The sequence below is a fragment of the Chrysochloris asiatica genome, unplaced genomic scaffold (assembly GCF_000296735.1).
Source record: "Chrysochloris asiatica unplaced genomic scaffold, ChrAsi1.0 scaffold00020, whole genome shotgun sequence".
NCBI classification, from domain to species: Eukaryota; Metazoa; Chordata; class Mammalia; order Afrosoricida; family Chrysochloridae; genus Chrysochloris; species Chrysochloris asiatica.
This window is the reverse complement of record NW_006408538.1, coordinates 8,665,259-8,680,560: the sequence shown is the minus strand read 5'-3', so window position 1 is coordinate 8,680,560 and position 15,302 is coordinate 8,665,259. Positions and strand designations below refer to the sequence as shown.

At 38.0% G+C, this 15,302-nt stretch overlaps 1 protein-coding gene across 1 annotated transcript in view; it reads left to right on the top strand.

Moving 5' to 3' along the window:
- CTNNA3 (catenin (cadherin-associated protein), alpha 3) overlaps positions 1-15,302 on the top strand; it is a 2,468,838-nt gene that overhangs the window by 2,373,346 nt on the left and 80,190 nt on the right. The window contains exon 16 of the mRNA XM_006835815.1: positions 10,811-10,945. Coding sequence (XP_006835878.1) covers positions 10,811-10,945 — 135 coding nt within the window. The remainder of the gene's footprint in view (positions 1-10,810; positions 10,946-15,302) is intronic.

Genomic DNA, 15,302 nt, shown 5'->3' with positions numbered 1-15,302 from the left:
TTTTTTTTTTTTTTTTTTTCTGGACATAGGACCTTTCTCTTCCTATGTTAACCAAGAAGAGACAGCTATTGTGGACATACAGTCCACGATAAATATATGCCATAATATCACACCATCTGGACAGGAGCCAATACCAGCTGCTAAGCATTACACGTGAAAAGGGAACCCTATCTCCAGATCTCATCCACCAGGAGACACTCAGTAAGATTAACAATATACCAACATACATTCATTTAATCATGGAAAATGCATCTAACTACTGAAAATGTCCAAGAAAAAAAAACAAGAAAAGATCTCAGCACATGTCCAAAAAACAGAAAAGAATAACTGAGACAAATGAGCTGGAGGCAGACATAGACTTCCCATTAGAAGATGAGCAGGTTTTGGATCTGCCTAAGAAGGAATTCAGAAAAAAGTTATGGAGACAAATTCAAACGCTCCACAGAGGGGTAGAGGAAAACAATGAAGAAGTCAGGAAAGTGTTAGAGGAGCAATCAAAGAAATAATAAAGACTAGAGCAGAAATAAATGAGATAGAAAACAGAAAAACTATAGAAAGAATTACTAGGACAAAAAGCTTGTTCTTTGAAAGGAGTAATAAAATTGACAAGCCATTGGCAAACATAACAAAAGAAAAGAGAGAGAAGACAGAAATAACACACATTAGAAACCACACAGGCAATGTCACAACAGAACCAAAGGAATCAAAAGGATAATAACATAATACCATGAAGAATTGTACTCCAACAAATTTGGAAAATTACAAGAGATGGCTACATTTTAAAGAAAACACACCCTACCTAAATTTACACAGAGTGAAGTAGAATACTTGAACGGATTGATAACAAAAGAAGAAATTGATCTGGTCATCAAAAAACTCCCAACCAAAAGAAGTCCAAGCACAGATAGCTTCACTAGTGAGTTCTACCAAATATTCAGGGAAGAGCCGTCACCAATTCTACTCAAATTATTAAAGAATATAGAAGAGGATGGAAAGCTTCCTAATACATTTTATGGAGCAAGCATAACATAAGTCTCATACAAAAACCAGGGAAGGACATCATTAATAAAGAAAAGACAATTATAGACCTATATCCCTCATGAACATATATGCAAAAATTCTCAACAACATCCTAGCCAACAGAATCCTAGCATATCAAAAGAAAAATATAGCATAACCAAGTGGGATTAATATCAGGTATGCAAAGATGGTTCAACATTAGAAAATGTAGTCCACCATATAAATGAGAAAAGAGAAATGAACCATATGATCATATCAATTGATGCAGAAAAGGCATTTGACAAAATCCAACATCCATTTTATGTAAAAACACTCAACAAAGTAGGAATTGAAGGGAAATTCCTCAACATAATTAAGAGCTTATATACAAAACCCACAAAAAGAACAGCCTATATGGAGAGAAACTGTGAAAGCCTTCCCTCTTTAAATAGGAAACAGACAAGGATGTCTTTTGTCACCAATCCTATTCAATATAGTGCAGGATGTCTTAGCAAGAGCTATACCATAAGACAAGGAAATTAAAGGCATCCAAATTAGCAAAGAGGAATAAAACTCTCTGTTTGCAGACGATATGATTCTATACATAGAAAATCCCAAAAACTTAGTCAAAATGCTACTAGACTTCATTGGAAGATTCAGCAAAGTGGCAGGATATAAGATCAACATACAAAAATCAGTTGGATTCCTCTACCAATACCAACAGCACTGAAAAGGACATTAGGAAAACAATACCATTTATAATAGCCGCCCAAAGGATTAAATATCTAGGAATAAATGTAACCAGAAAAACAAAGGACTTATACAAAGAAAACTACAAAACACTACTACAAGGAACCAAAACAGACTTAACAAAAGTGGAAGAACATACCATGCTCCTCGATAGGAAGACTTAACATTGTGTAAATGTCAATACTACCCAAAGCAAATCACACATATAATGCAATCCCAATTCAGATTCCAATGACATTCTTCAAAGAGATGAAAAAAACAATTGCAAACTTTATATGGAAAGGAAAGAGACCTAGGATAAGCAAAGCACTGCTTAATAAGAACAGTTAAGTTGGAAGCCTCTCACTCCCTGATTTCAAAATTCACTACATACTACATTGGTCAAAATAATTTGGTACTGTACAATGAAAGATGCAATGATCAGTGGAACAGAATCAAGAATCCAGAAATTAACCCATCCACATACAGCCAGCTGATTTTTGACAAAGTGCCTAGGTATATTGCATGGGAAGGAGATAATATTTTCAACAGATGGTGCTGGCAGAGCTGGAAAGTGCTATGCAAAAGATTGAAACAAGACCTTTACCTCATGCCTTATACAAAAACCAACTCAGCATGATTAAAGACCTCTATGTGAATCTGAGAATTATAAAGGCCATCAATGAAGAAATAGGGACAAATGTGAGGGCTCTAATACAGAACACACACAGACTACTAAACATTTTGAAAACTACACAAGCAAAAATAGACAAAATAGATGAGTGGGACATAATAAAAATTAAAAACTTACATGCATCAAAAGTGTTCACCAGAAGAGTAAAAATGAAACCTATAGAATGGGAAAAAATATTTTGCGATGACACATAAGACAAGAGACTAATTTCTGAAATATATAGGAAACTACACCACCTCTACAAGAAAAAGACAAATAACCCAATTAAAACATGGGAACAAGATATGAAGAGACACTTCACTAAGGAGGAGATTCAGGCAGCCAACCAACATATGAAGATAGGTTCACAATCTCTAGCTATTAGAAAGATGAAAATCAAAACAACAATGAGATATCATCTCACACCAGCAATAACAGTGAAGAACAAAAAGTAGAGGACAATAAGTGCTGGTGAGGATGTGGAGAGACTGGGACACTCCTGCATTGCTGGTGGGATTGCAAAATGGCCCAACCTCTGGAAAGCAATATGGTTATTCCTCAGAAGGTTAGAAATAGAAATACCTTATGATCCAGCAATTCCTCTAGTTGGTATTTACCCACACGAAAAATGAGCCATAACATGAGTAGATATGTGCACACCAATGTTCACAGCAGCACTATTTATAATAGCAAAAAGATGGAGACAGCCAAAGTGCCCATCAACTGAAGAATGGATAAACTGTGGTACATACACACAATGGAATATTATGCTACTTTGAAGAATAAGCTGGAAGCTGCAAGCCACCACATAACATGAATGAATCTTGAGACATTATGTTGAGTGAATTTAGTCAGTCACAAAAGGAGAAATACTGCATAGGACCATTATTGTAAACGATTAAGAAAAGTCCCCATATTAAAAGGGGAAAACATTCTTCATTGGTTACTGGGTTGTAGAGGTGGGGGGGAGAGAGGGCAAGGTGGAGCACAGGGTAGGGAATAGTCACAGGATTGTTTGGGGGCTGGGGGACAATACACAAGAAGGGGGCGAGTAATGGAATTACAAGGCAGATGGGAGAACAGTTATGGAGATTTGCATGGGTTAATTGGGATGGGGTAAATAATGATGTATACACAACCTTGGAACAGCAGGGCTCTGGGATAGTGGGATTGAGGCATGGTTTGAATGGGTAAAAGAGGGGAAAAGATGCTTGGCTGTCTTTTGAATCTTGGTTTCCATTGCCTACTATTGTAAAATAGACACTTGATGGGGAGAGAAAGGAATAGCCAGAAACGTTACGATAGAAAGCTTGTAAGTCCTTCTTAAGCATATAACTGATTGGAATACCTAAAATGGGACTAGAACTTGCCCAGTGAAGGAGCTTTATTGTGGAGCCTCTGCACTGCATAAGAGCATAGCTAGAATCCTGATCCCTTTCCAGAATATTCTAAAGTGGGAAATTTCCACTTGAAAGTACAAGCAGACCAGCCTGGAATGGCTAGAAGAACAGAAAATACTTCTTTAAAGGAAGACCGGAAGGAAAAATGCAAAAAACTAGTGACAGTCTGATTGACTACTACAAGAACAAGCAAATTGTTTTCCTAGAGCCATCAAGGCAAGCAGTTGGGTCCCCTCAGGGCAAACCTCCTTCCAAGATTGAGTCTCAAGGGAAATACATGAGCAGGCATGTGGTCTTGTTGGTAACCATGATGGTAACTGATAAGGGGAAGTGGAGAAAAAACAGCAATGAAGTTGTTAGCTAAGTCTGTCCATGTTCAGTAGACTCTTGTCAACTGGGTTGAGACCTAGTTGGCCAACAGTTAGGCAAGACCTGGGGACTCCTGGGCCCAGAAACAGGGACATGGCCCAGAAACAGGGACATGGCCACAGAAGTCTAGTGCAGAGAGTGAAGCATGCAGCTGATAGGAAGTGAAGAGAGATGCACAAGAGCATCCATAATTGCAGATAGTACCCACTTGACCTGGCTGCAATGGCTGGATGATCAGAACTCAACTAGAAATAGAAAGAAGAGGGGGGAAAATTCCGCTACAATTTGGTGAACTTTATCTATACTTATGGATGTAGTAACACAAAAGAAGGAACAAATCTTTACAGTGAGGATCATACCCACCCCCTCAGTAGAGAGAGTTGATAGGGATGGGCAACTTAGATATTGGCTACCCAAAATGGGGACTACATACACAAGAAGTGACTGGCTTATAAGCTTTCAAGAGGGAACCTAGTTCCAGAGGGTGTGGGTGAAGGTAGAATCTCCACTGAGTTGTTTCCAGTCTGCCTGGAAGGAGCTGATGAAAGGAGATGGAGATAAGACTCTTGTGGTACAATAGTGAATAATTGCTATCAGGACTGACTGTAAGGTTCAGAAATGTAAAGGTAGATGTTTTGTAACAAAAGGAGGAGAGTGGTTGATCTTGCAGTCCAGGAGCAGAGATGGAACCATCAAGGGAGCGGAGTGGTGTGTGGGACCCTACCCAGAGAAACAGTGATTATGGAGGCAAAGATGATGACATTGAGAGATGGAGAAGCTGGGGATTCTGGACTCAGGGAGGGAGAGGGGCTGTGTGCTAAAGGCCAGGATGGGGGTGGGGGAAAGTTTGTCAGGTTTTCTGTGTGTACACTTTGATTGTTTGATGATGCGTGGAGGGGGCTGTAATAATTTCAGTGAAACAAAATAGGATAGGATGAATGTAAAGGTAATATTCTCCCATGTAAACTATTACTTAATTCACACACAAAAAACTTTAAACAAACAAACAAAAAGTTCATACAAAATAGAAAAAAAAAGAAAAAAAGGAACCTAGGTAAAAATAGAGTTAAATGAACCACTCAAGCTTACATGATAAATGTATGGAATGTGATCTTTGTTTAATTATTCAATTGTACAAATGTTAATTTCCAGGTTTTGATCAGTGTACTTTACATGTTGACTTTAGGGGAAGTTGGATGAGAGGCATAAGGGAGCTCTCTGCACTCTTTGTAGAACTTATCTGTATGTCTAAAATTTGTTTCAAATAAAAAGTTTGATGAAAATTTAAAAAATAATAATATTTAAAACCAGAAGATACCTCTTAAAAGAAGGACCTACAGGAAAAATACAAAACAATAAGGGCAGTCCGACTGTTACCACAAGAACATACAGGTGGCTTGCCCAGGAGACATCAAGGCAAGTGGTCAGATCCTCTCAGTGCAAATTCTCTTCCAAGACTAAGACGCAAGGGAAATATACACTTTGACTGACAACCACGCACGTCACCCAGAAGAGGAAGTGGCCGAAGAACATCAACGAAGGGGTGAGCTAAGCCCTACATCGTTCAGCAAACTACTGTGAACCCAGATGGAGACCTGGTCGGCCAGTAGCGAGGCAACATCTGGGGACTCATGGGCTCAGAGTCAATGACACAGCCACAGAGATCTAGAGTGGAGAGCAGGGTGGCCAGCCGATAAAAAGAGGCCAAATAGACGTAAGAACACCACACTTGCAGATGATGCCCATTTGACTGGACTTCAATGACTGGATAAACAGAGCTCAACCCTAAGAAGAAAGAAGAGGGAAAAAAGCGTCATCTGATACAATTTGATAAACATGACCTACACCTATAAATGCAGTAGCTCAAAAGAGGAAACAAGTCCCTGCTGCAAGAACTATACCCAGCCCCTCCACACAAAGGGTAAACAGGGATGGGCAACTTGGACATTGGCTATCCAAAATGGGGGGAGAGATACAAAGGCAAGAAGTGACTGGCTTACAAGCTTTCAAGAGGAAACCTAGATCCAGAGGACGTGGAGAAAGGTAGAGTCTGCAGTGAGTGGTGTCCAGCCTGTCCAGGAAGGGCTGATGAAATGAAGTATAGATGGGTCTCTTGTGATGCAATGGTGAATAATTGTTATCAGGACTGATTGTGAGGGTTGGAAATCTAAAGATGGACATTTTGTAACAAAGAGGGGAGTGATTAATTTATCAGTCTAGGAGCGGAGGACCCTGGGACCATCAATGGAGAAGAGCGAAGAGCAGAATCCTACCCAGAGAGGCAGTAAGGCCTGGGATGGAGGCAGAGAAGACAACATCAAGAGGTGGTGGGGCTGGGGGCTCGGGATCAGGAGATGGAAATTGGCTGAGGACTGTGGGGGGGCGTGCAGGTTTACAGGGTACACCCCTTGGTTGGGTAAGGATGCATGGACAGGATGATAACTATGCCAACAAAATGATGGATGATGGAATGAATGTAAAGCTGATGTTCTCCCATGTAGACAATCACACAAGTCACAATAAAATATTAAAAATAAATAAATAAATAAAGTGAATAGAGGTAAATGCTGTTAACTGATGGTACATGGAGGGGACTGCAACCATGTTATGTAACAAAGTATATGATTTATTGAAAGTAAAACTGATGATCTACTCTGTAAACCTTCACTCCATTCACAATAAAATGTTGAAAGAAAGAAACAACAAAAAAAAATAATAATATTCAAGATCATACTTTTGTCCTCATGGACTTGATTTAATGTTTTGAACTCCAACTTCAGTTTGATCTGTCGCTGACCTTGTTCTGACTGATGATACTGAGTTTCTTCATGGTCTCTTTGCACAGATGTAGTTAATTTGGTTCCTGAGTATTCCATCAGGCAAAGTCTACTTGTATAGTCACAATTTCTGTTGTTGAAAAAGGTATTTGCAATATGTCGTTGGTCTTGTGAAATTCTATCTTCTTATATCCAGCATCATTTCTATCACCAAGGCCATATTTTCCATCTGGTAATTCTTCTTTGTTTCCACCTTTCACAATTCAAATCAAGGCATCTTGAGTGCATCTTTGATTAATTAACACTACAGGAGTTGGTGGACATCTTCAATTTTTTTCATAGTTGGCTGCATGTTTTGATGCATAAATCTGAATTTTATATATATACTTTTTTTTCCCGTTTTTTTTTTTTACACCATTACCATTGAGACAAGTACAATACTTTGAAGCAAATACATGATTTAAAAAAAAAACAAATGCAGAACACCTCAGCCTGAGATGCTGCAGCCTCGGTCCCGCTGCCCACACACTAAACTCGGTTTGGAGCCTCAACAAACCCACGGCATGTCCAACGAAAAGTCTGGAAAGTGGAAAGTAACCAAACATTCATTCCTAACACTAACTATAGGATGTCCTGGTTAAAGCTGCTAAAACACAAAGAAACAATGTTATATTTTCTTTACACACAGCTCTCCATGTTTGCTATAGAAACAGAATTGTGGGCACAAAGCCAGACTATGAACACATTTTAATACCATTAATAGGCTTTCTCCCCCTTTTTCCTTCTCAGGAAACACAAAATATCTGTTAACATATATAAAGATCATTAAACCTGTGAAAATACAAGTAATTATATTATATATATATATATTACCTTTGTAGTTGTGTGGGTATTATCCTATCACTCTAATTTTCCTGTTGAAAACGTTAGAAAAATCTTTGCTGTTATTCTGTTAAGCTATCAAGTATCTGTCTATCTGTACTGATATCTTAGGGCTACCATGACAAATTACCACAAAACAATAATTGCCTAAAATGGAAGAAATAATTTTTTGGTAACATTTATAGATGGTAAAATTTTGAATTTAAAATATTGTCAAGGCTATTCTTTGTCTGAAGGCCCAATGATAGGATCCTTTCTTGTCTCCCCAAGACAAGTTATTGATAGCCCATGAGTTCCTTAACTTGAAGCTGTAACAGAACACAAATATCTACCTCCTTTCTCTTTGGCATTCTTCCCTCTAAAGTTCCATCTACGTCATTGCTCCTCTTTTATAAGGTATCGCTCATTGAATTAAGAGCTACCCTACTCGTGCATGAGTTTATCTTAATTTATCTGATAACATTTGCAAAGATCTTATTTCCAAACTATGGCATGTTCACAGGTATTGGGATGAAGACATCAGCATACATTTTGGGGAGGACACAGTTCAGTCCACAGCACAATTTATCCACCTGTCCATACCTGTGTAGCAGCTTGTTAGCATCTTCTACAGAAGAATTATCTTTTTTGCCATGATATGTTTTTGCTAGTACTACTGTATCAGAAATACCAAGTGGGTGGTTTAATGAAGGGGCATTTTTCCTCTCACAGTTCTGGAGGCTAAAAGTCCAAATCAGGATCTCAGAAGTAGACTTCTATGGGCCTTTCTCTTAGGTTCTGGTAATTACCGGCAAACTTTAATGTGGAGAGGCAGTCCTTTTTATCTGACTTCACTTTCTGCGTGTGTCTGTATCTATTCTATTCAATATAATGTAGAAGTAATTAGATTTAGAACACATCATAATCTGGTATTGGTTAATTTGAATAACAAAAGAAAATTATTTATAAACAGGGTCATAATTACAGGTACAGATGTTAGAATTTCAACACATTTTGGGGGGATGCAATTCAGTCTATAACAATAACTGTTTTGAATATTAACATTGACTCGAGGGGCACATATTCTGATTATTATATATTCTGAAGTTACATACACTGTATACTATTTGGCTAGTCTAAAGAGATACGTTTGTATCAAATTTCCAATAATAATTAATCTTATTAATTACTGTGCAAAACAGAAATACACATTTTTTTGGTCTTTATTTCTTTTTATTTCCATTTATACAAGTGTAAAAAAAATCTTCTAAAATTGTATAATTACAGAAGTAATAGATACTAATTTAGAAATGTATAAACTATCCATAGAATGAAAACTATTGATTATACCACATTATTATCTTTTTTAATTTTCATCTATTTCCCCTTAATTTTAAACACAAATATATAAGCATGGCAACAGTACATGAGGTTGGCCCTGGTTTGGGCAGTGTTTCATTGTGCTGTGCATAGGGTCGCTATGAGTCAGTGCTACTCGATGGCACCTAATGACAAATATTTTCCATAGCTATATTGAGTTATACTTCGGACATATTGTCAGGAGGGACCAGTCGCTAGAGAAGGATATCATGTTTGGTGAAGTGGAGGGTCAGAGAAAAAGAGGAAGACCCCTAATGTGATGGTTTGGCCAAGTGGCCGCATCAGTGGACTCCAGGATGGCAACAGTAGTGAGGTTGCCCTAAGATCGGGCATTGTTTCATTCTGCTGTGCATAAGGTCGCTATGGGTCGGTACTAACTTGATGGCACCTAACAACAATATTGAGTTAATTACATGCAATTTATATATTAATTTTTTTCTTATAAATATTTTGTAATTTTGTTTTCCTACATCCTTAAATGTCACTTGATAACATTATTTTCTATGGCTATATAAGGATCTATGGTAGCATAATAGTTACAAGTCGGGTTGCTAACCTGAAGGTCTACAGTTTGAAACTACCAGTCATTCTATCGGAGAACCACAAGACTTTCTGCTCCTGTAAAGATTTTCAGCCTCAAAAACCCCATACAGGGTCGCTGTGAGTTGGAGCCAACTCCACAGCACACCACCACCATATAATGTTGTATTATTAGATAAACTTTATTTTTTCTTTCTCCTACTTTAAAGCATTTCGATTAATTAAAGTTTATGATTAAAAGTAATGCCACAGTGAATATTTTTTGTAAATAAATCACTATCCATGTGTTCATGTTCATATTAGAATTTTTCTTTAGTAAAATTAAACAAGGGGAGGAGAGTATCTAAAATTAACTAGTAATAACTCATATATATGAGAAAGAGCAAAATGATTAAGGTCTGAGCACATGTATTTTTCATGTTATCATGATGAAACTTAAAGCTGTCCTACAGAACGTTCCTTAGGAAAGACAATACAGTGTGGAAGGCTGTCTTCCACAATGGATATGAGTTCATAGTTCATTTGTCTCTGAAACATTTCCTCTGTATGTTTCTTTGCTCCTGGTATATCTACAATAAGATGAAAATCATACTGCTTGTAACAACAGCTTACCACATTTAATGTGGAAAGTAACACATCATATTCTATGAAGTTTTGTTTCAAACAATTTTTTTACATCCATTGAATTGTGGTAGTGGTTATGTGCTGTGGAGTTAGTTCCGACTCATAGCGACCCTGTACAGGGTTCCCAAGGCTGTAAACCTTTGTGAGAGGAAACCTTTATGAGTTCTCCCACGGAACAGCTGGTAGTTTCAAACTTTTGACCTTGCAGTTCACAGCCCGATTTGTAACCACTACACTATCAGAGCTCCTTGAAATATAACGGGATAGAAATTGCAGAAATATGCCTTCCAAAGAGCATTCCAATACTATTTCTATGTGGAGGAAAGTGTTATCCTAAAAATAGGACTGCATGAAAACCCAGTTTTTGTATAGGGTATCTGAGATTACAATATTTACTCATCTTGATCTACCTATTATTTATTTTGTTACTGCAATTTTTATCTTTTATGCATATATAGTGTCCAGACCCATCATGTAAACAGGACTTGTTGGCCTATCTGGAACAGATTAAGTTCTACTCTCACCAACTGAAAATCTGCAGTCAAGTGAAAGCTGAGATCCAGAACCTGGGAGGCGAGCTCATCATGTCAGCTGTGAGTACTTTTGGGGAATTTTACCATCAGAGGTTGGATAGTCTTAAAACAGAGCACTCCTCGGTACCCCACCCCACCTTTCATGCCAATACAGGTTAAAACAAACTGAATCACAGCATATAAATTCAGTGTGATTAACACTTGTCAGATTGCTTAAAGAAATGTTTGGTAAGTAAACTTGCTTTTATTTACTTCAGAGATTTTAGAACAAATCAATTTCAGGAAGCCACTTGGATAAGAAAGCAACTTGAATGAGAGATGTATGCTTATTTAGAGCTGTGTTTTTAGACTCCACGAACAAGGTGCTATATCTCTTAATTTTCCTAACATAAATTCCTATGGAAATACATAATTACAAGTTAATAATACAATTGCTTTTATTAATATGATTTGGTATTTATTTCTCTCTTAATCATTTTTTAACACAGAACTCTGTGTTTTTATATTTCCATACACAATTTGAGAAGAGAAGTATGACGTGGACACAAAACTGTAGAGAAGCTTTCCAAAACCCATGGTTAATTCTGAGTTTCAGGTTTATGAAATTACTATGACAGAAATAATGTCTATCTTTTCTATTAATATTTTAATAAGAACAGGTCTTTGCTCCAGTATGTGTATGGTAACAAAATACTGTTTGACATCTGTGTTTGATTCAGTTATCAGTGACCTTGAGAAGGACATCAGACAAGGTTATCAAGTTATGTTAAGCTAAAACATCATGAACATTCTATGAACTTATATCTCTGAGGGAAATATTTCTAAAATAATACTAGCATAAATCTGTAACCCTTTAGGACTTCTATATCCTGACATTGGTCTTCTCCTCAATGAAGTAACATTGTTAAGGAGAGTGTGATTGTAGGAATCTTTTCAAAAACTCAATCATGGGCTAGGGTAGAGAAGGGGGAAGTAACCCTCTTGTCTGTATTTGTATCATTTAATCTTCACAATAGCATGGCAGATAGACTGTTTCTTGGTCTGTTGTGTTTTCTTTTTCTTGTATGAAAAAGTGAAAGTAAGAAAGGTTAAATGGCTTCACCAAGGGCATACTGTTGTTTTTGGTAAGCACTGTCAAGTTAGCGACACAGTATAAGGTCTTACTAGTAAATGTCAAAGCTGGGGTTTGCCTCTAACAGTCATGCATCCTCTGTTTGGGCAGGCAACCTTGAATCTATGATTAAACTGAAGAGCACAAGTCAGAAGTGAATACTTCATAAATTACATGGAACGTGTTACTTTGTAAGAGAGAAATTGTAAACAAAACAACCAAAAACTAGATTCTTTATTATTAAAATTTTGACAAAACAAATACAACATATGCAATATACATGGGTTTATCACTGAGCTGCTAACTGAAAGATTTGCCATTCAAACCCACCAGCCATTCTGCAAGAGAAAGATGAGGCAGTCTTCTTCTGTACAAATTCATGGAAACCCTAAGGAACAATTCTAGTCTGTTGTATATGATTGCGATGCATCAGAATGGATGTGACAGTGATGTGTTTGGAGTTTATTTCTTGGTGTTTTCCTGGATTATGGTTTAAAAGGAGCATGGCCTGCACAATTGGTTTGTGATCAGTTATGAACCACTGGTGGCAGTTTAATCCCACAATGAAATTGCAATGAAAAAGCCAAATGAATTACTGCTCTAAGAATAGCAAAACCCAATGGAGTCATTTTACTTGGTATTAGATGGAGTCAGTATGAGTTTTGGGGACTTACTCATTGGCAGTTAACAATAATATCACCTTTTAAAGATGGGTCTTTACAATGGAATACAAATGTAATGGTAAAGAATCACAATGAATCTATGAAATACCTCATAACATGAATGAACCTGGAAGACATTATGTTGAGTACAATTAGTCAATCACAAAAGAATAATTATTGTTCGAGACCAATATTGCTGAAACACGGAAAAGGTTTTCATGCTAAAAGAAACATTTGTCGTTGGTTAGCAGAGGTGGGAGGAGAGGGAGAGTGATTCACTGGCTAGAGGATAGTCATATGTTAACTCAGATGATTTGTTGTTGCTATTGTTGTCAGTGCTGTCAAGCCAGTTACGACTCATAGTGGCCCTGTATAGGGTTTCCAAGGAGTTTGAACTGCCGACCTTGTAGTTCAAACCAACCATGTGTTGCCTTATCTGTCAACACCATACCAGGACTCCAACTTGGTTGATGGGGAGTGCAATCTACAAGAAGAGGGAGGTTGGCAGGAGAATGATGAAGACAGGTGAAGACACAGGGAGGTATTCAAGGACTAAAGGGAATGTTGTTGTTACATTTTATTTTTTATTTTCCAACTCATAGTGACCCTGTACAGGGCTTTTGAGGAGTGATGGTGAGTTTTATCTGCCAATTTTGCCATTCAAACTGATCTTGCGGTCGAGTGTTTATCATACAGCACCATATCAGACTTCCAAGGGGATAGAGAGGTAGTTGTTACATACATTGAAATAACAGTGTTCTGCGGGTTTACACATGGACAAAACAAACAAACAAACAAACAAAACAGGCTGAGTGGGACTGGAAGGAAGAGTAGGAGTATACCCTCAAATACATAAGGGTTTGAAAAATAATATTTGTACATGATATTTACCTTTACTGCAAATCTAACTATGAATGTAATGGAGAATACAGTGGGAAAAAGGATTGAAATGTGTTATATATTATCATATATCTTAAGGCAATAAGTTACTGGGCTTGTGGGTTCAGTACCATAATCTCCGGGGACTTTAAGTCAATTGGCACAACATAGTCCGCCAAGACAATATTCTACGGCCTATTTTGGTGGGTAGTGTCTGGGATCAATTGGTCTGTCCTAGTGTGGGAGAGAGAAGAGTGATGAGAGTTGAAGATGATTGGAAGCAATTAGTCCAGTGGCCTTGTTGGGCCCCAGATGGCCCTATCCAGTAGGAGACCCCAAAAAGATCATCAGGACTCGAGTTCGATGCAACAGCAAGAGGTTTATTTGCCAGTGCGCTGGGGTCCACCTTCACTCTTAAAAGCAGGAGACAAAGGTGACCCTGCTTTACAGTGCAAGCCAGTTTTTATAAGGTTTTAGGGGCATAATTGTGCAGTACCATAGATACAGTTTCTGATTGGCTAACAATTGGCAAAGTATGAGATGTTACAGTTTAATTGGTCAGTACTGGTGGTCTTTGTTCTTAGGCTAGGGTAAAGGAAAACATCTGGCATTTGGCCTTGGGTCCTGTCTATTTCTTACCTAGTTCTTGCTGTTGCTAGAGGTGAAAGGATATTCTAAGGCAACATGAGCTGATTTAGCACATTCCTGGAACAGGAGGACGTGTTCAGGCTAATGTACAGAATGGAGATTGACCTCATCTCTGGAGGGAACTAAAAACTGAGGCCTTGCCTATTTAAAATGCTTTTCTGAGCCTGACTAGAGTTTAGTCAAGCAGTCTCTAGGTAATTTAAAAATCAGGTAAAATCAATTAGGTCCTTACAGACTAGTGAAACATGTGAACGTCACTCTCTATGACTGTGAGACCAGAAGGACTAGATGGTGCCTACATACTACTACCAATTGCTCTGAAAGGGTTCACATTTGAAGGTCCCAGATAGAGTGGGAGAAAATGTGTAACAAAACTCAAAAGTATTTAAAAAAAAAAAAAGTCTTGGCTTACTAGTCAGAAAAATACTTGAGGAATCCACGACTCTGGTCCTTGACCACTCTTCAAGTTTGGTAATGAACTCACCGTCCTGGCCCAGTTTTCAGCCAAGCAGTAGATGTGTATATGGGGGTGGGTGGGTGGGGGTGCAGCTACAACATTAGTAAGGCCAATCATTCAAAATCAAAAGGGCACCGTTTACCTAAAGGCAAAGTTGAGAAAGGATGAGAAGGTGGGTGGAATGGAAAAAGGAACCACGAGAAGGAAGCAGGATAGCTATTGTTTTAAGGAAGAGATTGCAATTATTCAGTTGAAACAAAGTGTTGGATTTGTTGAATGTTAAAACTGATGTTCTTGTCTATAAATTTTCACTCAATATATAATATGAAATATTACCCATGAGCAGATAGTATCTGGAAATTTATGTGTAAACTTACTCAAGGAAGGAAAGTATAGACATTAGGGAGGAAAATTTCCATCCTTTAAATGCCTTTTCCTGCAGAGTTTGACACTGAGGACTCAGCAGTTCAGCAATAGCTGGGATCCAATCTCTTCTCCTCAGCCCCCTGTGCACTCTTCAGTGTGTTCTTTTTCTCTTGTCCCTTATTACTGCTGCTTGGCTGCTAGAGGACAGCTTCAGCTGAGACTCAAGTCTACATACCACCAAGAACAGGAAGCAATGAGGCAGGCAGGAGGAAGCCTGGGGAGACCCCTCAATGT